We start from the raw sequence: 26,787 nt of genomic DNA on the forward strand, positions 1-26,787 counted from the left end.
GCGGTATCAGCTCCCGTGTCTGAACTGTGTCCTGTATGTCTCCTGCTTTGCGGTATTAGTTCCCGTGTCTGAACTGAGTCCTGTATGTCTCCTGCTTTGCGGTATTAGTTCCCGTGTCTGAACTGAGTCCTGTATGTCTCCTGCTTTGCGGTATTAGTTCCCGTGTCTGAACTGAGTCCTTTCTGTGTATCTTGTCTGTCCTGTCTGAACACGCTCCTAGCCTGTTCCTCCCGCCTTCTAGGGGCCGATTACCTAGACCCGCTCCTGTATTTTGTCTGTCCTGTCTGAACACGCTCCTTGCCTGTTCGTCCCGCCTCTCTGGGGGCAGTATTCCCAGACCCGCTCCTGTATCCCGCTGCAGTGTCGGTCCCCTCCGTACACTCAGTTCCAGTCTGAACTCTCTCCTATCCTTTACCTGTTTTTCCTCTATGTCCGTTCCCTTCCTTTTTCTGCAGAGTCTGAACTCGTACCTAACTCCTGCTTGTTGTCTCTGTACTCCCGTTTGTGAGTTTGTGGTCCCCTCGCTACTTCACTGCAAGTACCCTGTGGGTATCTGGCTCTGCCTTTCCCTTCCTGTCTGTTCCGTGTGTACAGACTCCTGTCCGTTCTGCTCCGGCAGTCCTGTCCTGCCCTGCTTCTGCCCGCTGCTCCGGCAGTCCTGTCCTGCCCTGCCTGTACCCCTCTGCCTGTAATGTTCCTGAGTCCCAGTGTGTACTGGGCCCTATCCCGCCTGTGTTCCTACCTGCTAGTGCCTCCCTGTCTGCACTCTAGCTGTGCTTGCCTGTAACCCTCTGCCTGTATTGTTCCTGAGTCCCGGTGTGTACTGGGTCCTATCCCGCCTGTGTTCCTACCTGCTAGTGCCTCCCTGTCTGCACTCTAGCTGTGCTTGCCTTTACCCCCCTGCCTGCATACCCGCCTGCCTGCATACCAGTTGTGCCTGCCTATACCCACCAGTCTGTGTGCCAGCCTACCAGCCTGTTCCTGTATTCCCCTGTGTGGGTCAACAGCCGTGTCCGGGGTCTGTCCTGGAGTAGCACCTGGTCCCTCTGCTCGGTTCCTCCTTGGTGCACTGGCGTCGTATGCCGTCGTGCGACCCTGGTCGGATCGGGTGAATACTTAGTCACGCCCCTCCAGGCATTCACTCTCCGGCACGGTCCAGTGGAATCACTACCAATCACACGCACACGCCGCTTAGCCCGGGCGTGTGCATAACAGCATGCTCAGGCCATGGTTCCCGTTGAGCCCCACGGCCTTCGCTCTTTGAGAAGTTTTTCCAGCGAATATATGCATTAAAATAAATAAATAAATTTTTTTTTCTCTTAGCTGAGTTCCAGGCGAAATTACGCACCGTCCAGATGGATCTATCAGCTCTCGTTCCTGCGGATCCGCCACGTTACTATGGGGATCCAAGACAGTGTCGTGCATTTGTGGAGCAATGCATGCTACACTTTAAGGCCTACCCTCTCTATTTTCCTTCCGATTGGGCTAAAGTGGCCTTTATTATGTCTTACCTGGCGGGTGATGCCTTGGAATGGATCAACCTCCTATATGAAACACAGGATCCGATCCTCCGGGACCTAATGGCCTTCCTGGTGGCCTTTATAATGGTCTTCGATGATCCTAACCCGGAGGCTCCTGCTGAAGCTTCACCTCCCAATATCCCGGAGCAGCCCCAATGGGTAATGTGTGTGGGTAGCGCAATAGTCCTCCAGCCCAATGAGACTACTGCCCACCCAGAATCCTCACAGGGTGACTACGCTTTCCGGAATACTTCTCTCAACCTCAAGAGGCAGTCCAGACGTGCTAGACGTAGAGGCAAGCCGTCACGCCAGGGTCTGTCCTCCCTGAGACCTCCTGACCCCAACCTTGAAGTCCCTACTGAAGCTTCATCTCCCTGTATCCCGGAGAAACCCCAATGGGTAATGTGCGTGGGTAGTGCACCAGTTCTCCTGCCCGAAGAGACTTCTGCCCATCCAGACTCCACACAGGAGAACTTCCTGCACCCGGCATCAGATGCTTCTCTCTCTTTAACCGGTGTGCATGTCCAAGGATGCTCCAAAGCTGTGGTTACCTCTGAGTCTGTGCACCTCTACTACCTGGCGGAGGATCCCCTGTTGCCTCCTGAATCCTCCGGGATACCACTCGATGACAAATGGAGAGAGACTTCTCTACACCCGGTACTCAATACCTTGTCCGCTTCGTCCTGTGAGCCTGACAATGGGTACCCCAAAGTGGTAGTTACCTCCGAGTCTCTACACCCCTCCGACCAGGCGGAGGATCTCCAGTTGTCTCCTGAACCCTTCGGGGTGCTACCTGGTAGCGAAAGGACAGAGACTCTCCTATACTCTGTACCTGATACCTCGCTCGCTTCGTCCAGTGAGTCCAACCTAGTGTACTCCGAAGCAGAGGTTACTCCTGAGTCTCTACACCCCTCCGACCAGGCGGAGGACCTCCAGTTGTGTTCAGAATCCTTCGGGGTGCCACCTGGTGGTGAATGGACAGAGACTTTCCTATATCCTGTACCTGATACCTCGCTCGCTTCGTCCAGTGAGTCCGACCTAGTGTACTCCGAAGCAGAGGTTACTCCCGAGTCTCTACACCCCTCCGACCAGGCGGAGGACCTCCAGTTGTGTTCAGAACCCTTCGGGGTGCCACCTGGTGGTGAATGGACAGAGACTTTCCTATACTCGGTACCCGATACCTCGCCTGCTTCCTCCAGTGAGTCCGACCTAGTGTACTCTGAAGCAGTTGTTTTCTCTGAGCCTCTGCACTCTTCTGACCCGGCGGAGGACCTCCAGTTGTTTCCTGAATCCTCCGGGATACCACCAGATAACAAAGAGACAGTGACTTTTCCTCATTATGTACCTGATAACCCGTCTATTTTTTCCTGTGAGCTTGACAAGATGTACCTCGAAGCAGAGATTACCCTCAAGTCTCTGTCCCCCTCCAACCCAGTGAACGACTGGTCCTCGAATTCCCTGCGGAAGATTCTGGCAGGCCTGAAGAAGAGGGGGCGTAAGGGGGGAGGTACTGTAACATACCTGGCGGCGTCCTTGCATGGTGGTCCATCTCCCACTGTGCAAGAGAGCGCACTTGATCTCCTGTCCAGAATGTCTCTCTGGCTTCCCTCCATGCTGTCTGTTTGTGTCTGTCTCTGCTGCTTAAGGGCGGCGCCCGATCACTTCCTGCTCTTTGTACCTGCTGTGGGTCACGCCCCTTGTGCGTCCTCAGCCTATTGCTGTCTGACACTTGGTATATAGCTCAGCAGCTCCCTTCTATCCCTGCCTGAGCATAGTGTTTTCCTTCAGTGTGTGCTTGCACTCTGAAGGTGCCAGGTCCCGTCTTTGTTTCCTTGTCTGCCTTTCCTGGAGGCTGTATTTCCAGGCCTGTCTGAACTTAGTCCTGTATGTCTCCTGCTTTGCGGTATTAGTTCCCGTGTCTGAACTGAGTCCTGTATGTCTCCTGCTTTGCGGTATTAGTTCCCGTGTCTGAACTGAGTCCTGTATGTCTCCTGCTTTGCGGTATTAGTTCCCGTGTCTGAACTGAGTCCTTTCTGTGTATCTTGTCTGTCCTGTCTGAACACGCTCCTAGCCTGTTCCTCCCGCCTTCTAGGGGCCGATTACCTAGACCCGCTCCTGTATTTTGTCTGTCCTGTCTGAACACGCTCCTTGCCTGTTCGTCCCGCCTCTCTGGGGGCAGTATTCCCAGACCCGCTCCTGTATCCCGCTGCAGTGTCGGTCCCCTCCGTACACTCAGTTCCAGTCTGAACTCTCTCCTATCCTTTACCTGTTTTTCCTCTATGTCCGTTCCCTTCCTTTTTCTGCAGAGTCTGAACTCGTACCTAACTCCTGCTTGTTGTCTCTGTACTCCCGTTTGTGAGTTTGTGGTCCCCTCGCTACTTCACTGCAAGTACCCTGTGGGTATCTGGCTCTGCCTTTCCCTTCCTGTCTGTTCCGTGTGTACAGAGTCCTGTCCGTTCTGCTCCGGCAGTCCTGTCCTGCCCTGCTTCTGCCCGCTGCTCCGGCAGTCCTGTCCTGCCCTGCCTGTACCCCTCTGCCTGTAATGTTCCTGAGTCCCAGTGTGTACTGGGCCCTATCCCGCCTGTGTTCCTACCTGCTAGTGCCTCCCTGTCTGCACTCTAGCTGTGCTTGCCTGTAACCCTCTGCCTGTATTGTTCCTGAGTCCCGGTGTGTACTGGGTCCTATCCCGCCTGTGTTCCTACCTGCTAGTGCCTCCCTGTCTGCACTCTAGCTGTGCTTGCCTTTACCCCCCTGCCTGTATACCCGCCTGCCTGCATACCAGTTGTGCCTGCCTATACCCACCAGTCTGTGTGCCAGCCTACCAGCCTGTTCCTGTATTCCCCTGTGTGGGTCAACAGCCGTGTCCGGGGTCTGTCCTGGAGTAGCACCTGGTCCCTCTGCTCGGTTCCTCCTTGGTGCACTGGCGTCGTATGCCGTCGTGCGACCCTGGTCGGATCGGGTGAATACTTAGTCACGCCCCTCCAGGCATTCACTCTCCGGCACGGTCCAGTGGAATCACTACCAATCACACGCACACGCCGCTTAGCCCGGGCGTGTGCATAACAGTCAGCAGTATCTTAATATTGACTTACCTTTTAATGTCTTCACATCCCTTTCCGTCCAGATGTGTCCGGATCCCAGAATTCCAAGGGGCGGAAGTTCGTCGACCGCCATATTGGAACACTCAAGTGATTGGTGTCTCAATATGGAAACCGCTGGTGGTACCAGCCTATTGCACGGTATCACCAGCGGAACATCATCGCGCACACGCCGCCTCCGGGATCAGCCGAATGATTCAATGACCGTCGCCATCTTTGTACAGGAGGAGCGCATGCACAGTTTTAATGTGACTGCCACTATCTGCCTGCACAAAGATGGCTGCGGTCTGATTTACTGCGCCTGCGCGAATTCCACGCAGGCACAGTGAATCATTTGGCTGATACCGATGGCAGATGCGCGACGTGTCAAAAGGCAGAGGAAGCCGGTCACACTAACTGCGCATGCACGAAATCGAGGAGCACATGCGCAGTTAATTTGTTAATTTTTGAACTGCGTCACAGCAACATCAGTGTTTGACAGATGCAGTGACGCGCCGGCAGCCTCAGTCGGTGAACATAAGAATCAACTACATCAGTAAAAATTAGAATGAAATGAATAGGTGGAAATTATAAATAAACAAACAAACAAAAAAAGCGTGTCAGGGACCTAAAAAAAAAACACGTTACAGCGTGTCACGGACCAAAAAACACGTTACAGCATTTCACGGACCAAAAAAAACACGTTAAAGTGTGTCAAGGACCTAAAGACACATTACAGCGTGTCATGGACCTAAAGACACGTTACAGCGTGTCACGGACCTAAAGACACGTTACAGCGTGTCACGGACCTAAAGACACGTTTCAGCGTGTCACGGACCTAAAGACACGTTTCAGCGTGTCACGGACCTAAAGACACGTTTCAGCGTGTCACGGACCTAAAGACACGTTTCAGCGTGTCACGGACCTAAAGACACGTTTCAGCGTGTCACGGACCTAAAGACACGTTTCAGCGTGTCACGGACCTAAAGACACGTTTCAGCGTGTCACGGACCTAAAGACACGTTTCAGCGTGTCACGGACCTAAAGACACGTTTCAGCGTGTCACGGACCTAAAGACACGTTTCAGCGTGTCACGGACCTAAAGACACGTTTCAGCGTGTCACGGACCTAAAGACACGTTTCAGCGTGTCACGGACCTAAAGACACGTTTCAGCGTGTCACGGACCTAAAGACACGTTTCAGCGCGTCACGGACCTAAAGACACGTTTCAGCGCGTCACGGACCTAAAGACACGTTTCAGCGCGTCACGGACCTAAAGACACGTTTCAGCGCGTCACGGACCTAAAGACACGTTTCAGCGCGTCACGGACCTAAAGACACGTTTCAGCGCGTCACGGACCTAAAGACACGTTTCAGCGCGTCACGGACCTAAAGACACGTTTCAGCGCGTCACGGACCTAAAGACACGTTTCAGCGCGTCACGGACCTAAAGACACGTTTCAGCGTGTCACGGACCTAAAGACACGTTTCAGCGTGTCACGGACCTAAAGACACGTTTCAGCGTGTCACGGACCTAAAGACACGTTTCAGCGTGTCACGGACCTAAAGACACGTTTCAGCGTGTCACGGACCTAAAGACACGTTTCAGCGTGTCACGGACCTAAAGACACGTTTCAGCGTGTCACGGACCTAAAGACACGTTTCAGCGTGTCACGGACCTAAAGACACGTTTCAGCGTGTCACGGACCTAAAGACACGTTTCAGCGTGTCACGGACCTAAAGACACGTTTCAGCGTGTCACGGACCTAAAGACACGTTTCAGCGTGTCACGGACCTAAAGACACGTTACAGCGTGTCACGGACCTAAAGACACGTTACAGCGTGTCACGGACCTAAAGACACGTTACAGCGTGTCACGGACCTAAAGACACGTTACAGCGTGTCACGGACCTAAAGACACGTTACAGCGTGTCACGGACCTAAAGACACGTTACAGCGTGTCACGGACCTAAAGACACGTTACAGCGTGTCACGGACCTAAAGACACGTTACAGCGTGTCACGGACCTAAAGACACGTTACAGCGTGTCACGGACCTAAAGACACGTTACAGCGTGTCACGGACCTAAAGACACGTTACAGCGTGTCACGGACCTAAAGACACGTTACAGCGTGTCACGGACCTAAAGACACGTTACAGCGTGTCACGGACCTAAAGACACGTTACAGCGTGTCACGGACCTAAAGACACGTTACAGCGTGTCACGGACCTAAAGACACGTTACAGCGTGTCACGGACCTAAAGACACGTTACAGCGTGTCACGGACCTAAAGACACGTTACAGCGTGTCACGGACCTAAAGACACGTTTCAGCGTGTCACGGACCGAAAGACACGTTTCAGCGTGTCACGGACCGAAAGACACGTCTCAGCGTGTCACGGACCGAAAGACACGTCTCAGCGTGTCACGGACCGAAAGACTCGTCACAGCGTGTCACGGACCGAAAGACACGTCACAGCGTGTCACGGACCGAAAGACACGTCACAGCGTGTCACGGACCGAAAGACACGTCACAGCGTGTCACGGACCGAAAGACACGTTACAGCGTGTCACGGACCGAAAGACACGTCACAGCGTGTCACGGACCGAAAGACACGTCACAGCGTGTCACGGACCGAAAGACACGTTTCACCGTGTCACGGACCGAAAGACACGTTTCACCGTGTCACGGGCCAAAAAAAAACACGTTACAGCGTGTCACAGACCTAAAAAGACAGATTATAGAATAAAATGTTTTTTTTTTGTTCTTACGTGGATACAATGTAAATTGAAGCACCTTTGTCATAAATTTTTCCATGTTAATAAAATGTTACCTTTACCTACTATGCTTTCATTTTTACACAGGGGGAGGAGGGAGTGCCCATAGGAAAGAGGATACACAGGGGGGAGACCGCTCAAACGAGAGAACACATGAAGGAAGAAGACAGCACAGGGGTGGAGAGAGAGAGCAGACAAGGGGAAGAGCACATGGGGTACACAGGTCAAAGAAGAGATCCCATGAGAGGAGAAGACAGCAGATGGGGGAGAGAGAGCACAGGGGGGAGACAGCTCAAACGGGACAGCACATGAGGGGAGAACACAGCACAGGAAGGAGAGAGACAGCAGACAAGGGGGATAGCACATGGGGTAGACAGGTCAAAGAAGAGAGCACAGACGGGAGAAGTCAGCACATGGGGGAAAGAGAGAGTGGATAGGTGGGTGAGCACATGGGGGGGAGAGATTCTCAACGCTGCAAAGTCTTCCCCCATCGTGACATTACTGCCCTCTCGATGCGGTAGCATCGGGCCTTCATCTAGTTTCTTACATAATAGCGTTATTATTTTTATTAGCTTATTAGTTTGGTTGGTAATGTGTTGGTAAGGGATTGTCTAATTCAGAAGAACAATTATCCTGTACCTTATTAGGGAATTGTACATTTTAAAGGGTTCAGGATTTTGATCTTTTGGTTATAGAGACTTTCTTTTGCTTTTTCTGGACGCCTCCTGTGTTACACAGACAGCACATTCAATTGAATGCGTATTGTGCAATACTAAAGGTTACATACAACTTTAACTGATTTTTTTTTTTGTCCATTTGTTTCCTAAATACAAAGTTAGGCAACCTTCTAAAAGCCTGAATATAAATATTGCTGCCATGTTACTGCAACAATGTGTATTTAAGTTCTTCTCCCAGGTAGCTGCTCTGCAAAACTGAAAAGAATTTGTCAGATCTCTGGTCCTAGCTCTGAGGGCTCTCTCTGCTTTCTACCTCCCTTCTCTCAGTATTAGAGATCAGCAACAAGAAGGGGCTTGTACACAGCATGTAAAGAGGGTAAAGCATCTATGTTCTCAAGGATGGCAGAGTAAACAGGCTGCAGATAGGGAGGAAAGCATGTAAAAAGGAAATGATGAATGTGACAGCACCCTGGACACACAGACCCTACAGCCACCATGTATCACTCGGAGTACATACCAAGATAAGACACATCTGAAACTAGGAACAGACTGAATACTGAATTTCATGAGATCTGTAAAGGTGTTAAGGAATAGATATTGCAGACTGCAGAATAAAGATTGCAGACAGTAATATTTTCCATGTCAAAGGTTTCCATAGACTTTAATTTCGCCTGTGGTGATACTGCAGGGAGATGAATCACTTGCTGCCATGTTTTCCTACAAATCACAGCTGATCACTGGGGTTACGGGTCGGGGACATGTATTGAGCATCTTTTTTAGAGTCTTTAATTCTAACTTCGGAATTGTCAAAATCAGACACGATTAAAATGTAAAAGTACTTGGATGTGAAATGCTGACATTTACAAAAAAAATAAACGCTAAAAAAATCTTTGTCATCGAGTATTACAGTGTATATATTATTCAGTTTTTTTTTACCTAAATAAGTCCAACATTTTGTTCTGATTTAATTTTATAAGAAACATTCATGGACTCTGAATCCCTAATTAGTTTTATACAAAGCTCCTATAGAGTTAATTAAGCTGTCAGTTTCTACCACAATGGGATTAGAAATTGACTGAACACAGATTATTATTATTCAGCTCAGTGAGAGATGAGTAAATCATTCTTGAGGGGGTTGTCTTATCTGAAACAACCCCTTCCAATAAGTCGCTGCAGCAATTCCCTAACAAAAAGATGATTTTTTTCAAGCTTGACATTTGCAGCATATATCAGCCTCTTCATGACAATTATAATTTTATAATGGCGGCAATTAAGATGACTGGCCATCCAAGTGATACATAGAGATGGCTTGAGCCCATCAGAACAGGAGTCCAGAGTGGAGGACCTCGTTTTATTATGTGCAAATGACCTAATAGATCATGAGCAAAGGTTGCCTCATAAATATAAGTAACCTCCACCAGTCATGGATACAGGAATGAGAATGATATCATTAAAGAGGACCTTTCAGCAGTTTGTGTGTGCTAAAAAGTGGCCAAATCATGGAATAGAGGCTGCACAGCTGAGTAAAACATAGTTTTTATTTTTGTTTTCCACCCTTGTTGCTGAAATATTAGCTTGAAAAGTTTAGGTTATAATTACCAGAGATTATTCTCAGGGCGAGTGTACTTCTAACCCTTCACTCAGTGTGGGGGGAGCGACAGTACAGCAGAGCTGAGCGTTGTCTCATTACAAACACCACTGCAGCTGCAGCTCTCCTCACATAGTGCTGTCAGCTCTACTGTATCCTCTCCCCTAACGTTGCTGCCATGAGATGTAAGCTGAAAGGTGTATGTAATAACACAAAGCTTTGCAGTGAGACCAATAAGGGGATTAGACTATCATAACATGTCTCACACTGACAAAACTGCTGTAAGCTCTTGTGGGGGCTTGTTCTTTTTCCACCTGTCTGTGGCTGCCTGCTTATGATTGGTCAATGTAAAATCAGGGAAGAAGTTCAGACGACCAGAGAAAAATCTCTGGTAATGTTTCATTAAACTTAAATGGAATCTGTCATCCGGTTTTTGCTACCTAATCTGAGAGCAACATGATGTAGGGGCAGAGACCCTGATTCCAGCAATGTGTCCCTTACTGAGCTGCTTGCTGTAGTTTTATAAAACCTTTGATTTATCAGCAGGAGAATATCACTAGAGAATTAATGAACCTGCTGCCATGTAGTCCTCTATATTCATGTGCTCTGAGTAACCAAGCTCCCACCACTGATTTATAACTTTCTGCCTATGCACAGTGTACACAGAAAACTGCCAATCAGTGGTGAGGATGGGGTTATACAAAGCTCAGCATTCAGTGAACTGCTAGATCTGCAGCAGATAAAGCTGTTTTTAATGAAAACTGCTGCACCCAGTAAAGTAAGTGACACATTGCTGAAATCAGGGTCTCTGCCCCTACGTCATGCTGCTCTCAGATGAGAAGAAAAACCTGATGACAGATTATCTTTAGCATAAATTATAACCTAAATTTTACAAGCTAATATCCCCGCAATGGAGTGGTGAAATTATTAAACAAAGACTATGTTTTACTCAGCTCTGCAGCTGCTATTCCATGTTGTGACCAGTTTAACATGCTCAAACAGGTGAAAGGTCCTCTTTAAGCCGGATTTTCGGTTGGTATTTCCTGACAGTCACTATTTACTTAGCTGCACCTATAAAGTACTGTCTGTCACATGTGACCGCTGTAGTCAATCGCTAACCTTCGAAGTGTGCCATGGAAGAGTGATTGGCTGCAGCATGTAGATGGACTTCCATTTAGCTGAAATTTCTGCAACAAATTAGCAGTGTGTAAAAGTACTCTTTTAAGAGACCTCCACTAGTGAATTATCAGAGTGACGGACACATTTTTTTTAATATATATTATAAAGTAGTATGCTAAAATAAAATGAAAGCATGCTAAAATATTTAGAGATAATTTACTGATTGCTGGGGGACTGTTTTCATTCTGCAGTATATCTTTTTTACCTGTTTTTATTTCTTTGTATACAAATAAAGATTAACTATTTAAATGAGTTTCTGTATGGAAGTATTCTTTGTAGGTTTGCTGGAATCCTACCGATCCTGAGCCCCATCTGAATGGGGCAGAAGTTGAGCATGCACACCACTGCTTCATTCATCATGGGGGACAGCCAACGGTTATAACATTGACCACATATTTAAACGCCAGTCCCTGTTAGACCAGCAGTAAGAGCCCTTGTTTTCTATCAATCACCTGAAGATCGAGCTAATTTATGGCAGCATAAAAATCATCATTATCGGCAGCAAGCAGAGGATGTGCTGCTGACAACATGATCGTATTAACAATTGTTTTGCACTTGTTAACAGACAGAAATTAGTTAATATGTACCTTAAGATATCTGGACAACATGCTAATTTTCTGAACTTTGCAACAATGCCTCTGAGATCTGATGAAATAATGACGTCACTACTGCTTACCATCTAATCAACTTTAAAGAGGTTGTCCATTACTCTAACTCAGTTACTGGTTATGCCATAAATGCTTAAGGACAATGCCCCTAAATATCCCTATATACTTTCTCTGTCAAATTGTACGTTGTTGTATACCTTTCTGCTCTAGTGATGGGTCATTCAGGAGCAATGCTAGACAGTCGACTCCCTGCTGGGAAAGATGGAAGCTGACACCCCAGTGAGAACTACTAAAGTCTCTGAATGGCTCTCCCTGGTGATCAAATTACAGTGTTCTGAAGCCAAAACCCCACCCACCCATTGATTTCATTGGCTGACTGCAAGTAGGCAGGGTTTTGGCCACGGGTGGGTGGGTTTCGGCTGCGTTAATTTAATCTTAAATATATGTTCACCTGTGGTGAAAGCATATTTAAAGAGGTTTTCCTACGAACAAAGTTGATTTTAATCAATAGATCTGTGAATAATAGTAACTTCCACAATTGGATGTGTTTTAAAAAATGTTCCTGTGCTGAGATAATCTTATAAATGTGCCCCTGCTGTGTACTGATGCAAAATAGTGTACAGACAGGGCAGCCGGGGATCACAGCTGAATCTTTCCTTGAGTAAAACATTGCTTAAAAACAGGCAGGGAAATGTTTTGCCTCACAAAAAGAATCAGCTGTGATCCCGTGCTGTAATGTCTGTATACTCTCTTTTGTTTCCTCCCCTGCCCAGGAGCTGTGGTATGATCAGACCATGTTCCTGCACGGTCAGACACAGCCACTACACAGTACACAGCAGGGGCACATTTATAAGATTATCTCAGCACAGGAACATTTTATTTAAACACATCCAATTGTGGAAATTATTATTATTCCAAGATCTATTGATTAAAATGTACTTTGTTCGTGGGAAAACCCCTTTAATAGGGATCCATTTAAACATATTGTTGGCACAAAGATATACCATATTTTTCGGGCTATAAGACGCACTTTTTTCCGGCAAAATTTTGATGGAAGGTGGGGGGTTCGTCTTATAGCCCGAATGTACCTTATGTTGCTGTGGCTATGGATTGGGGGGTGTGGGAGGAGTGGCAGCGACGGAGGATCGGGTTACAGGAGGCAGGAGCCGCCTGCTGCGGCTAACACTGTGGTCGCTGTTAAAGAAAACGAATATTCGCTGCTCCCCACGCCCATCGGAGTAGGGAGCCTTGAATATTCATTTTCCTTAGCGGGCACAGGGTTAGCCACAGCCGCCGGCTTCCTGCAGCTGTTTGGCGATCACGTGTGCCCACTACTAAAGTGAATGCATATTCACTGCTCTCCACTCCCATGGGTGTGGGGAGCAGTGAATATTCATTTTCTTTATCATGGGGCACACAAGATTGCTGAGCAGCTGCAGGAGCCGGCAGCTGCGGCTACAGTGTGCCTGCTATTAAAGAAAATGAATATTCACTGCTCCACACGCCCACAGTTCCGGGCGTGGGGAGCAGTGAATATTACGGCAGCTGACCTCAGCGTGAGAGGGTGCATGTCAGTGACATCATGCGCTGCTCACACTGTGAGATCAGCTGCTAGCAGCAGAACAGGGCGCAGCTCTGGAGAAGAAGGGAGGTGAGTAGAATAATTTTTTTTATATGTGCATAGTTATGGAGGCCATGTACACCTGGATGGGGGGCCTTGGATACCCGGATGGAAATGGGGGGCCATGGGTACCTGGATGGAGATGGTGGGGGGGAATCATGTATTCCAGGATGGGGATGAGGGGGCCAAGCATACCAGGATGGGCACGAGGGGGCAAAGCATACCAGGATGGGCACGAGGGGGCCCAGCATACCCGGATGGGCACGAGGGGGCCGTGCATACCAGGATGGGGATGAGGGGGCCGTGCATACCAGGATGGGGATAAGGGGGCCGTGCATACCAGGATGGGGATGAGGGGGTCGTGCATACCAGGATGGGGATGAGGGGGTCATGCATACCAGGATGGGGATGAGGGGGTCATGCATACCAGGATGGGGATGAGGGGGGGTCATGTATACCAGGATGGGGATGAGGGGGGGTCATGTATACCAGGATGAGGGGGTGGCATGTATACCAGGATGAGGGGGCCGTATATACCGGGATGGGGATGAGGGGGCCATGTATACCAGAATGAGGATGAGGTGGCCATGTACACCAGGCTGGGGATGAGGGGGCCATGTATACCAGGATGGGGGTGAGGGGGCCATGTATACCAGGATGGGGGTGAGGGGCCCATGTATACCAGGATGGGGGGTGAGGGGGCCATGTATACCAGGATGGGGGTGAGGGGGCCATGCATACCAGGATGGGGGTGAGGGGGCCATGCATACCAGGATGGGGATTGGGGCCATGTATACCTGGATTAGGATGAGGATTGGGGCCATGTATACCTGGATGGGGGGGGGCATGTATACCTGGATTGGGATGGGGGGCCATGTATACCAGGATGGGGGGGCATGTATACCTGGATTGGGGGCCATATATACCAGGATAGGGATCATATATACCACCAGGATAGGGACATATACAGTACAGACCAAAAGTTTGGACACACCTTTTCATTTAAAGATTTTTCTGTATTTTCATGACTATGAAAATTGTACATTCACACTGAAGGCATCAAAACTAAGAATTAACACATGTGGAATTATATACTTAACAAAAAAGTGTGAAACAACTGAAAATATGTCTTATATTCTAGGTTCTTCAAAGTAGCCACCTTTTGCTTTGATCACTGCTTTGCACACTCTTGGCATTCTCTTGATGAGCTTCAAGAGGTAGTCACCGGAAATGGTCTTCCAACAATCTTGAAGGAGTTCCCAGAGATGCTTAGCACTTGTTGGCCCTTTTGCCTTCACTCTGCAGTCCAGCTCACCCCAAACCATCTCGATTGGGTTCAGGTCTGGTGACTGTGGAGGCCAGGTCATCTGACGTAGCACTCCATCACTCTCCTTCTTGGCCAAGTAGCCCTTACACAGCCTGGAGGTGTGTTTGGGGTCATTGTCCTGTTGAAAAATAAATGATGGTCCAACTAAACGCAAACCGGATGGAATAGCATGCCGCTGCAAGATGCTGTGGTAGCCATGCTGGTTCAGTATGCCTTCAATTTTGAATAAATCCCCAACAGTGTCACCAGCAAAGCACCCCCACACCATCACACCTCCTCCTCCATGCTTCACGGTGGGAACCAGGCATGTAGAGTCCATCCGTCTCCTTTTCTGCGTCGCACAAAGACACGGTGGTTGGAACCAAAGATCTCAAATTTGGACTCATCAGACCAAAGCACAGATTTCCACTGGTCCAATGTCCATTCCTTGTGTTCTTTAGCCCAAACAAGTCTCTTCTGCTTGTTGGCTGTCCTTAGCAGTGGTTTCCTAGCAGCTACTTTACCATGAAGGTCTGCTGCACAAAGTCTCCTCTTAACAGTTGTTGAAGAGATGGGTCTGCTGCTAGAACTCTGTGTGGCATTGACCTGGTCTCCAATCTGAGTTGCTGTTAACCTGCGATTTCTGAGGCTGGTGACTCGGATAAACTTCTCCTCAGAAGCAGAGGTGACTCTTGGTCTTCCTTTCCTGGGGCGGTTCTCATGTGAGCCAGTTTCTTTGTAGCGCTTGATGGTTTTTGCAACTGCACTTGGGGACACTTTCAAAGGTTGCCCAATTTTTCGGACCGACTGACCTTCATTTCTTAAAGTAATGATGGCCACTCGTTTTTCTTTACTTAGCTGCTTTTTTCTTGCCTTAATACAAATTCTAACAGTCTATTCAGTAGGACTATCAGCTGTGTATCCACCTGACTTCTGCACAACACAACTGATGGTCCCAACCCCATTTATAAGGCAAGAAATCCCACTTATTAAACCTGACAGGGCACACCTGTGAAGTGAAAACCATTTCTGGTGACTACCCCTTGAAGCTCATCAAGAGAATGCCAAGAGTGTGCAAAGCAGTCATCAAAGCAAAAGGTGGCTACTTTGAAGAACCTAGAATATAAGACATATTTTCAGTTGTTTCACACTTTTTTGTTAAGTATATAATTCCACATGTGTTAATTCATAGTTTTGATGCCTTCAGTGTGAATGTACCATTTTCAAAGTCATGAAAATACTGAAAAATCTTGAAATGAGAAGGTGTGTCCAAACTTTTGGTCTGTACTGTATATACCAGGATGGGGGACTTTACCCCTATAACAGTGTCAGCAGCAGATTCCCCTCCCTATAACAGTGTGCCATGACCACATTTTGCTTCAATTTTTTTCTATGTTCTTCCTCTAAGGCTAGGTGCGTTTTTGATGCGGAAATTTCACGCGTAATTGGCCTCAAAAACGCATTGCAAACCTTATCCCATGATTTCCTATGATATTTTGCAAGATGATCAGGATTTTTCCTGACTGAATTTCATGTGCCGAAAAAGAAGCAGCATGTCCATTCTTTGTGCGTTTTGGCCTGCTTTTTTCCAATACAATGCATTGCAAAAAATGTCAAATCCGCAGACAAAAACGCTACTGATTTTCCGCAGCGTTTTTTCTGCCAAGAGTTACAGAAACGCTGCAGAAATTTCTGCAAGCAATTCCTGATCGTGCGCACATAGCTTAAAATCTAGGTGCTTCTTATGGTCCGGTGCGTTTTATAGTCCGAAAAATGCAGTAATAACCTGAATGAAGATACACGAATAGATAGTGGGGAGGAAAAACCCCACGCGTATCGCCACTACAATTGTGGCTTCCTCAGGGGTGAGCGTATACTCATTGTCAGTCATTATGTATTTGTTATACATGCCAGTATTTCTATTGCATCACAACTCTTCAGTTAGTCTATTTGCACGTGTATTTGATCCTTTGTTGTAAACTTGAATCCATATTGTGAGTTATCTTATTTCATTCGTCTGAATGGATTACACTTGGGCTTAAGTCGGTGTGCATTAGACTAATATTATTATGTTGGTAACCTTTAATATATTATCATATGTATAGACAGTGGAGATCTAACTTGATCTTGTTGATATACTACAGCCAGTTGTGCCTTTTACGTGTTTTTATATTTCTACTTTTGGCTAATTTATTTATCAATAATTATTTAATATTTTTTTGGTGTATCCCTAGTCACACACACTTCTTTCCTTCTTTAATACGTTACTTATTGATATGTGATAGGTTGATCCCAATACATATATTTGAGTTGGTGCCCTCTTACACTTACACCGCTTTGTTGTCACATTATTCAGGGAATACAAGCTATCAGGTTTGTCCTGATGAAGAGCTATGAACACTTCGAAATGCGTTGTCAAATAAAAACTGCATCTACACCATTTGTGTCTCATCGTACTTTGGACCTCTGGCAGCGCAGATTTATATCCACTCTTCCATGTTTGTATCTCAGTTGCCGATTATTGGCACATCTAAATGGGTCTTGGGTTTAGAAGAAGGCTCAACATAGATCATTCTCTTGGCACAAACATCTTTCTAAACTACTTCAGGAATTGTTTTCACTATTAATTATATTTCTCTAGGCTTCATGTGAAGGAGTATAGCAAATGTCCAATTGTTACTGTCACTCCAGTATTCAGGATAAGAAAGGGTGGCAGGGACAAAGCTGTTGGATGAAGTAAATCTGCCTTCTGTTATAATAACTATACCACCCTACCGATCTGCTCGCCTTGATCCTAGATGCATTAGGATTACAAAGTGGATTAGATTACATCTATACTGGGCTTTCATAAATTAGAAAGTGGAAGGGATGGGAGGCTGTTCATATGTATGTAAAGAGCGAGGGAGTCTAGGCAGGCATAAGTCCTAAATGAGTTGTCCAGCGAGAACAAGTTATCACTAGTGATGAGCGAGTATGTTCTGTTAACCCTTTCGGCAAGCATGCTCGGGTGCTTGCCGAGTATATTCGGCGTGCTCGGGTATTATGTTTTAGTCACTCCGTGTGCATGATTTGCGACTGACAGCTTTAATACATGTGAGGAATGCCTAAGAAACAAGCATTCCTCACATGTATTAAAGCTGTCAAACAGTCTCAAATCATGTGCACGGAGTGACTAAAACATAATACCCGAGCACGCCGAATATACTCGGAAAACACCCGAGCATGCTCGCTCATCACTAGTTATCACCTATCCAATGGATAGGCGATAACTTGCTGATCGGTAAGTACTTGAAATCCTGGGACCCAATCGTCAGAATGGGGAATTTTTATTCTTATTACAAAACAGATTGGCATTTTGGATGCTCGACCGCCGCTCCTTTCATTCTTTATGGGTCTGCCACAAAGAGCCGAGCACAACACTCTACATTCTGATTGGGAATGAATGTAGCGAAGGTGACGCATGCGCTCTTCAGTCCCGCACAATCGGAGATAAAAGTTCCTTGTTTTGCTGATCGGGGCAGATCCAGCAGTCAGACGGGAGGCCAAAAGTGTATCATTTATTTATTGTATAAAAAAGCGCAGAAGGCTGACGCCCATGAGAAGTGGACTTTGCCTACATGCTTACCACTTGTAGGATGCTTGGAGAATTCTGCTCCGCAGCTCTTGCCGCCTAGACGCAGTGCCCAGCATGGCCTGGGGCTCTCTGTTAATGCTGCCGTGATCTTATTGGACTTAGTCTTTATTAAACCTCTTTGTGGCGAAAAGTCAAAAATGAGATGAATGTGATTAACATGCATATTGTCATTGTAACAGAAGGGAAACTTGAGGGAGGCTGGACTGCATGATGTCAAATAATGTCATTTACCAAATAGCGGTCCTGGACTTGATAGATGACAAAATATGCGTGAAGTCATTAATTTGCTCTTCACTCAACATCTGTTGGACCAACCTGATAAGAAGCCACATTTTCCTGTTTCTCCATTTTACTAAAAATATATATTTTCAGAAACCAAAATGATAAATTAGTTTTTTCCCCTTATTATAAAAGGATAACAGAATGCATTGAATTGTGAAAAATCGATATTTGTTTAATTCAGAATATTTTACGTTTTTTTTTATTTTTTTTTAATATATATATAAAGAAGCAATCTCAAGAATTTTTTTCTGCCCTAAACTTGTATAGTGTAGTGTAAGGGAAGGTGCAGACTGCCATTTTCTCCATATCTGAGTAGTTCAGTCCAATGTGCTAGTCACAATCCGTTCATAGTTTGATCAGAGTGTGATCCAATTTTCTCAGAGGTGAAGAGAAAAAAAAAAAAAATTTCTCCACTTTCTCTATAATGTCAGTCCATGAAAATCGGACCACACTCGGATGTTATCTGAGTGCAGTCCGATTTTTTTTTTCCAGGGTCCCATAGAGTTGAATGGGCGAGTTCTATCGGATGCTCAGAGGCAAATCATGCATGTTGCGATTTCTTTTTTCTTGGACCACCCGGCCCAAGGAAAATATTGGACATGTGCATAGCACCGTAGAATAACATGAGTTATAGTCGTCTGCACGAGCCCGTAATCAGTTAACATACCCACCGATTGACATCTCTGTCGGTTGGCAGGAAAAATGCTGCATAATATATCTCCTTTTTGATGCGTCACTGACTTTCTCTTTGGGTGCGGTTTTACTTGTGTTTTTTTTCCCATTCATTTGAATGCGTCAAAAATACTGTAAAAACACTGAAAGAATTGACATGCTGCATATTTGAAAAAATGATTTGATGGTTCAAATCTGTAAAGAAAGAATAAGTCACTTGTGTAAGAGATTTCAGAAATCTCATTCACTTTGCTGTTACTGCAAAGCACTACATAGCACTACATTTTTTGTATTTGCTTGTATTTGACAATATCCACCTATGATAATGGTAATAACCAATTAAAGGGAACCTGTCATGTGAAAAAACGCTATTAACTTGCAGATATGGAGTTCATCTGCAGGTTAGTAGTGTTCTGAACATGCCCTGCGCCCGCACGTACACCCCAGCTACCAGGAGGAAATTAACTTTATTTACCCCGGTAAAGTTTGGGTATCAGTCATGGGGGCGGCGCTCTGTAGTCACCGCTCTGTACATACAGTTGGAACTAGAAGTTTACATACACTATATAAAAAGACACGTATGCATGTTTTTCTCAATATCTGACATGAAATCAGAATAAACCTTTCCCATTTTAAGTCGATTAGGATTACTATAATTTTTAATATTTGCCAAATGCCAGAATATTGAGAGAGAATGTTTTAAGGCATTTTTATTACTTACTGCAAAGTCAAAAGTTCACATACATTTCATTAGTATTTAGTATCATAGCCCATAAACTGAATGATTTGGGTCAAACGTTTGGGATATCCTTCCACAAGCTTCTCACAATAGTTGGTCGGAATTTGGGCCCATTCCTCCTGATAAAACTGGTGTAACTGATCTAGGTCTGTAGGTTGCTTTGCTCGCACCTGCCTTTTCAGCTTTGTCCATAAATTTTCAATAGAATTGAGATCAGGGCTTTGTGATGGCCACTCCAAAACATTGACTTTGTTATCCTTAAGCTACTTTGTTACCATTTTGGCAGTATGCTTCGGGTCATTGTCCATCATCTTCACAAGGTCTTTTGCTTTTGTCCTTGGGTTGATATGCACATGTTGGACCAAAGCACGTTCATCTCTGGGACCCAGAGCCCATCTCCTTCCTGAGCAGTATGATAGCTGGACATTCTCATCTTGTTTGTACTTGCGTATATTTGTTTGTACATATGAACGAGGCACCTTCAGGTATCTTGAAATTGTACCCAAAGATGAGCCAGGCTTCTGCAAATCCACAATTCTCTTCCTGATATCTTGGCTGATTTCTTTAGACTTTCCCATGATGCTACACAAAGAAGCAGTGTGTTTCAGGTGTGCATTAAAATACATCCACAGGTGTGTCTCTAATTAACTCAGATGTTGCCAAAAAAGCTATCCGAAGCTTCCAAACACATGACATCATCATATGGGCAGTCCAGAATTGTTTAAAGGCATAGTATAAACATTATAAAAAAAAAGAATGGCAGAAATGAATTTTTTTTACCATTTCACCCCAATTGGATTTTTTTTCCTGTTTACAACTCAAAAAATGAGCTTTCATAAGGCTATGTGGATGGAAAAATAAATAACAATTATGGCTGTTATAATTTATTGAAGAAGATGAGGACAAAGCGGACGTGCAGAAAAGAAATTATCTGCAGAGGCGAGGGGCTAAAGAAGTATTCCCATTTTATGAAATTATGGCACTTTATGATCGACTAGCTGTTATGGCAGTGAAGCACACTGTGCGGCGCTGTGCCACCTTCTTTTTTAGACTAGTGTACAGTGGCGCTCTGGTCAACCCCGGTGCAGGACTAGCTCGCTGCACAGCCAAGTGGCCGCCAGCACCGCTGTGCTCTAAAAGCTTAGAAGGGGGGCAGCCCGAAATCATTTCTGCAGCTTCCACACTCTCAGGATCGCAGGGGTCTGAGAGAACGAGCCCCCTCCCTATCAGTATTAACCCTTTACCTCTTATGTCCGGCTCTCCGCATTGCTATTTACGTTTAATTATTTTTCCTCATAGGAATAACATTTTTGCCTATTGTTTGATTGTTCCTGTCCAGCTGAAAATAGTTTGGAATTTTGGAGAATTAAATAGATGAAAATGATACAAGTTACATTGTTTTAAACAAAAAGGGCATTTATTTCTGGAAACAATATACAGTGCCTTGTGAAAGTATTTGGCCCCCTTGAACTTTTCTACCTTTCGCCACATTTCTGGCTTCAAACTTAAAAATATAAAATTCAAATTTTTTTGGGAAGAATCAACAAGTGGGACACAATCGTGAAGTGGAATGAAATTTATTGGATATTTTAAACTTTTTAAAAAAATTAAAAACTGAAAAGTGGAGCGTGCAATATTATTCGGCCCCCTTGAGTTAATACTTTGTAGCGCCACCTTTTGCTGCGATTACAGCTGCAAGTCGCTTGGGGTATGTCTCTATCAGTTTTGCACATCGAGAGGCTGAAATTCTTGCTCATTCTTCCTTGCAAAACAGCTCGAGCTCATTGAGGTTGGATGGAGGGCGTTTGTGAACAGCAGTTTTCAGCTCTTTCCACAGATTCTCGATTGGATTCAGGTCGGGACTTTGACTTGGCCATTCTAACACCTGAATTCGTTTATTTTTGAACCATTCCATTGTAGATTTTGCTTTATGTTTGGGATCATTGTCTTGTTGGAAGATAAATCTCCGATCCAGTCTCAGGTCTTTTGCAGACTCCAACAGGTTTTCTTCCAGAATGGTCCTGTATTTGGCTCCGTCCATCTTCCCATCAATTTTAACCATCTTCCCTGTCCCTGCTGAAGAAAAGCAGGCCCAAACCATGATGCTGCCACCACCATGTTTGACAGTGGGGATGGTGTTTTGAGGGTGATGAGCTGTGTTGTTTTTACGCCAAACATATCGTTTTGCATTGTGGCCAAAAAGTTCGATTTTGGTTTCATTTGACCAGAGCACCTTATTCCACATGTTTGGCGTGTCTCCCAGGTGACTTGTGGCAAACTTCAAATGAGACTTTTTATTGATATCTTTGAGAAATGGCTTTCTTCTTGCCACTCTTCCATAAAGGCCAGATTTGTGCAGTGTACGACTGATTGTTGTCCTATGGACTGACTCTCCCACCTCAGCTGTAGATCTCTGCAGTTCATCCAGAGTGATCATGGGCCTTTTGGCTGCATCTCTGATCAGTCTTCTCCTTGTTCGAGAGGAAAGTTTAGAGGGACGGCCGGGTCTTGGTAAATTTGCAGTGGTCTGATACTCCTTCCATTTCAATATGATCGCTTGCACAGTGCTCCTTGAGATGTTTAAAACTTGGGAAATCTTTTTGTATCCAAATCCGGCTTTAAACTTTGCCACAACAGTATCTCGGACCTGCCTGGTCTTCATGATGCTCTCTGCAACAGAACCCTGAGACTATCACAGATCAGGTGCATTTATACGGAGACTTGATTACACACAGGTGGATTCTACTTATCATTACCAGTCATTTAGGACAACATTGGATCATTCAGAGATCCGCAATGAACTTCTGGAGTGAGTTTGCTGCACTGAAAGGAAAGGGGCCGAATAATATTGCACGCCCCACTTTTCAGTTTTTAATTTTTTAAAAAAGTTTAAAATATCCAATAAATTTCGTTCCACTTCATGATTGTGTCCCACTTGTTGTTGATAATTCCCCCAAAAATTAGAATTTTATATCTTTGTTTGAAGCCAGAAATGTGGCAAAAGGTAGAAAAGTTCAAGGGGGCCAAATACTTTCACAAGGCACTGTATTTATTTCTTGAACTCTCAGATGCACTTCATGATAAGAGACACCCATGTTTATGTGGGAAGGAAAGCAGAAAACTATCCACACCTCGCTCCCGCTGCTAGACTCACAAATATGTCAGCAGGAGTGTAAAGTCGTCCAAGGAATACAGTGTAAGAAAATGCAACTAGTCTTGGCTAATTCTTATGGAATCATAAGCGCATTCCTGGATAATGCAAACCCATCAGCAATTAATTTTTTTTTTTATTAGACTTTAATCTTTTTTATTAGTTACTTTTATTAATTTTAATATACCATTTTTTTAGACTATGATCCATTGATAGACTACTTGCTGCTTTAAATGACAGCTTACCATCAAGTTATTACTGCAGCGTGCCGTATTAAATAGGTGGAGAATGCACTGGGAGTATTAGAAAACCTATATTTTTTTTGGCGATTGATGATTCTGACAAACAATACTCTGCATCCTACTAATGGGGTGAGCAGTAGGGTTTTTGTTTTAGCCATTGACAAGATTGTATGGCCCCGATGCATCAAGACCGTCGTTACCTGCTGGATAAGATGCAGAAAATTCATCAAGTGGCTCCTCTTAATGAATCTGTTGTATCCATTAGCTGCCATGCTCCACTGCAAGGAATGTAGTGGAATACAATTTGGTCGTAATTTACAACTCTGGTGTAAATCGTGATGAATTTGTTGCTCTTTGTTTCCTCTTAGCTGAGCTCCTTCCAGTTTTCAAAACTGTATTGGAGCTGGCCGGGACTCGCATAAAATAAACAAAAGTTGCACAAAAATTTTGCAACATTTCAAGCAGAAAACTGTTAAAAACTGCTTCATGAATCGGCCCATAAAAACCCGATTCTGGCGTAAAAAGTTTTGAAAGTTGCATCATTTTGGTACACTAAAATTTTGTGACTTTTAGCATTCTCACGCCATTTAATAAAGTGAATGGGGGCATGACGAGTACCAGTGTTCGCGAATCTTACTTCAGCAGGGACTGGAGTAGGATTTGTGGCGAGGCGTACACCACTCGTCCATGAATCAGAAGTGTCTGACTCCTGCACACCTCCTCATCAAGACCGGCGTGAACTCCGGTCTTGATGAATCAGGCCCATAGTCTATAGTGCAGTCATAAGACTATGAATCTTTCACGTGTGAGTAGTGTGATGTATTGTCTGGATTAATTTTTCTTTTTACTAAATAAATGTCCTTAATATCTAATACAGTCATGTGACATGAGCCTCCTAGAATTTCACAGAGGTTTAAAACGCTCAGAACAAAAAAGCATTGTGCTTTCAGTCTGCAGCCTCCTGGCATTGAGTAGTTGGGACCAAAGCCTAGAAAATGTTGTGGACTTTACAGTCATTGCTGTATCTCTTTTTAAAGCCTGCTTTGATGTTACCATTGTGCTAAAGGTTCTTAGGATGGAGCTTTGTAATAAACATGATATCTGTGACTAATGCTGCCGTATATTTCTCTCTCTTTTCTCTTTCAGTTTTGCTACTGTGAGAATCTATCCTCATGGCTTAGTGCTGTTTGATCTGCAAAGCCTTGATGAGCCGGACAAAAATGATTCTGTTCGGCATGTGAGTATATAATATCCCCCATATATACGGGATTTTCCATGTAGCACATCCTCCTACAGCAAGGGAAAGTTTAACTAAGACACAGCCGCATAATACAATTCTTTTTGGTAACATTGGGCCACATAGTTTCCAAACTTTTGATTAAAATTATTCTAGATTTGTAAATTTCCAGACCATTGAAATGTCACCAACACTTAGGCGCAAGGTCCCTACTTTCGATATCGACGTGTTTGGGCAACACAATCATGTGTTTGGGGTGGCACCGAACTGATAGTCTGATTTCGGACTGCCGATATCTCTGTCGGCGGCCTATCTCAGGGAGAATAAAGCTGTCTGTCAGCAGCATTCTCAAAGAGAACATAGGCATGCTCGGCGAAACCAGCACTCCTCTGTGTATGGAAGAGAAGGCTAAGATGGCTGCCAGCCGGACCATCAGCCGAAGCATCGTTTGGCCAACAGTTATCTAATGTGTATGGCAGACTTTAGGCTTCACTGTGACGTAGAGTCTATTGCTTCAGATTTTCTAATTTCTGAGCAGGAAAATCTAAAGAATATTACATTACCAGAGAAGTGGATGAGATTTTGCCATCGCTTTGTGTAAAAAGTAATTGGTGTGTAATCCGCACAGAAACTCACTCGTGATCCGGATTTTACATCTACAGTTTGTCAATTTATGCCGCGAATTTTCACAGTAGATTTAAACTCTCCGCAACATTTGACATACATGTGTGTCATAATCTGGAAGAAGTTCCTGCAATATAGTTTATAGGTTGGCATGGTGATCATGCATCAAGGATTGGAGTAAAAATGAGTTAAATCGGCGCTGCCGGTGGAAGGGTAATGAGAAAGGAATCCAAGAATGTGGTTTATTGGTCAACGCGTTTTGAAGTGTCACACTTCTTCATCAGGACAAACCACAGTGATCGCTGTGGTTTCTCCTGATGAAGAAGTGACACTTCGAAAGGCATTGACCAATAAACAGCATTCCTGGATTCCTGACTCCTCATTACTCTTCTGCCAGCTGTACAAATTTAACCCATTTTTACTCCAATCCTTGATATTCTCATAGCTGTGGGTCTGTAGCAGCCGAAGCCTTTTTAGCGGTTGTGATCACACAACCTGACCAGGTGATCACCATTGCCCACATTCCAATAACTTTAATGTGGATAATCCTATTGCACTTATTGTTCTTCCAGCTCTACATTCTATGGTGGTTATGCGGCACCAGGAGCAGTACCTGAAGGATCACTAGTGGGTGCTCGGCTTAATTGACAGCTTATGTTTTGCATCACCAGGGCTGACACCAGTACCGATTCTGGCTGGTTAACCCTCTAGACGCCACAGTCAGTAGCGACCACGGCATTTCACCTATTTGGCCCTACCGTGCTGTTGGTACAGTGACTTCTGAGTGTGTCAAGTTCGGTGGATTGTTAGGCCCTTCCATAAGTGTGGTCTAACAGAACTTATGTCAGGGTAAGGGCAGGGTCACATGATCGTTTACTCCACATCTGAGAAAAATGGTCCAAATACTCTCATTAGACTTTGAGCGGTATCCGTTATTCTTGGACGTGGAGAGGAAAAAAAATACTCCACCTTGTCCATTCTGTCAGTCCTTGAAATCGGACCCCAGTGTTCATCTTTTTAGAGGTGCACATAACTGGTTAATTGCGCTTTTGTGCTAAAAACATTGGACACCGCTGGATCAGAGATCAGATGGATTCCGAAATGTCTCCCTCTGCCTCATTATAGTGAATGATTTCATTGGGGATTTGTCTAACTGTTATTTTTTGGAGATAAATGTGAACTAAACCTAATGATTTTTAGGAGGCAGAATGAACAATTAAACAGCAGTTCAGCAATTGCTTTTACTTTTATTTTGTACGCCGTTCACTGTGCGGTATAAGAAAGAAAACAGGTTTATTCTTCAGATCAGTGCGATCACACAGATAACAGATTTTTGTAATTTTTTTTAAATGTTTTGCTTCTTTTCCACACTAGAAATGTTTTTTTTTTTTCAATTATTTTTTGAATTGCCATGTTTTGAGAGCTTTAACATTTTTATTTTTCCACTGACAGAGACATGTACAGGCTTTTTCTTTGCAGGATGAGTTGACGATTTTTCAGGTACTATTTTGGGGTATATAATTTTTTTTAGATCGCTTTCTTTTCCCAGTTTGTGAGGCGGAATGAGCAAGAGTAGCAATTCACGTATAGTTTTTATTTAACTTTTTTTTATGCCTTTCAGCGTGTGGTAACCTTGGTAATACAGCTTTATTCCTGGGTTCAGTACTATTACAGTGATACCAGATTTGTATAGTTTTTTTATGTTTTGCTTATTTTGCACACTAATACCATATTTTACAAAAAATCATTTGTATTCACATCGAAATAAATCTTCTCCTCGGCTGACTGAGCACAAAGGATTTTTTTTTCTCTAATTTCAGTCCTCATTGCACAGTTTACTGAGGAGAAGATT

The 26,787-nt window shown here is 44.9% G+C and overlaps 1 protein-coding gene across 1 annotated transcript in view; it reads left to right on the forward strand.

The window, feature by feature from the left end:
• SMS (spermine synthase) overlaps positions 1-26,787 on the forward strand; it is a 208,845-nt gene that overhangs the window by 48,764 nt on the left and 133,294 nt on the right. The window contains exon 3 of the mRNA XM_073667504.1: positions 24,221-24,311. Within this exon, the coding sequence (XP_073523605.1) occupies positions 24,221-24,311 (91 nt within the window). The remainder of the gene's footprint in view (positions 1-24,220; positions 24,312-26,787) is intronic.

Source organism: Phyllobates terribilis, unplaced genomic scaffold (genome assembly GCF_046119375.1).
Source record: "Phyllobates terribilis strain yellow unplaced genomic scaffold, ASM4611937v1 Scaffold_2__4_contigs__length_985480577, whole genome shotgun sequence".
NCBI lineage: Eukaryota > Metazoa > Chordata > Amphibia > Anura > Dendrobatidae > Phyllobates > Phyllobates terribilis.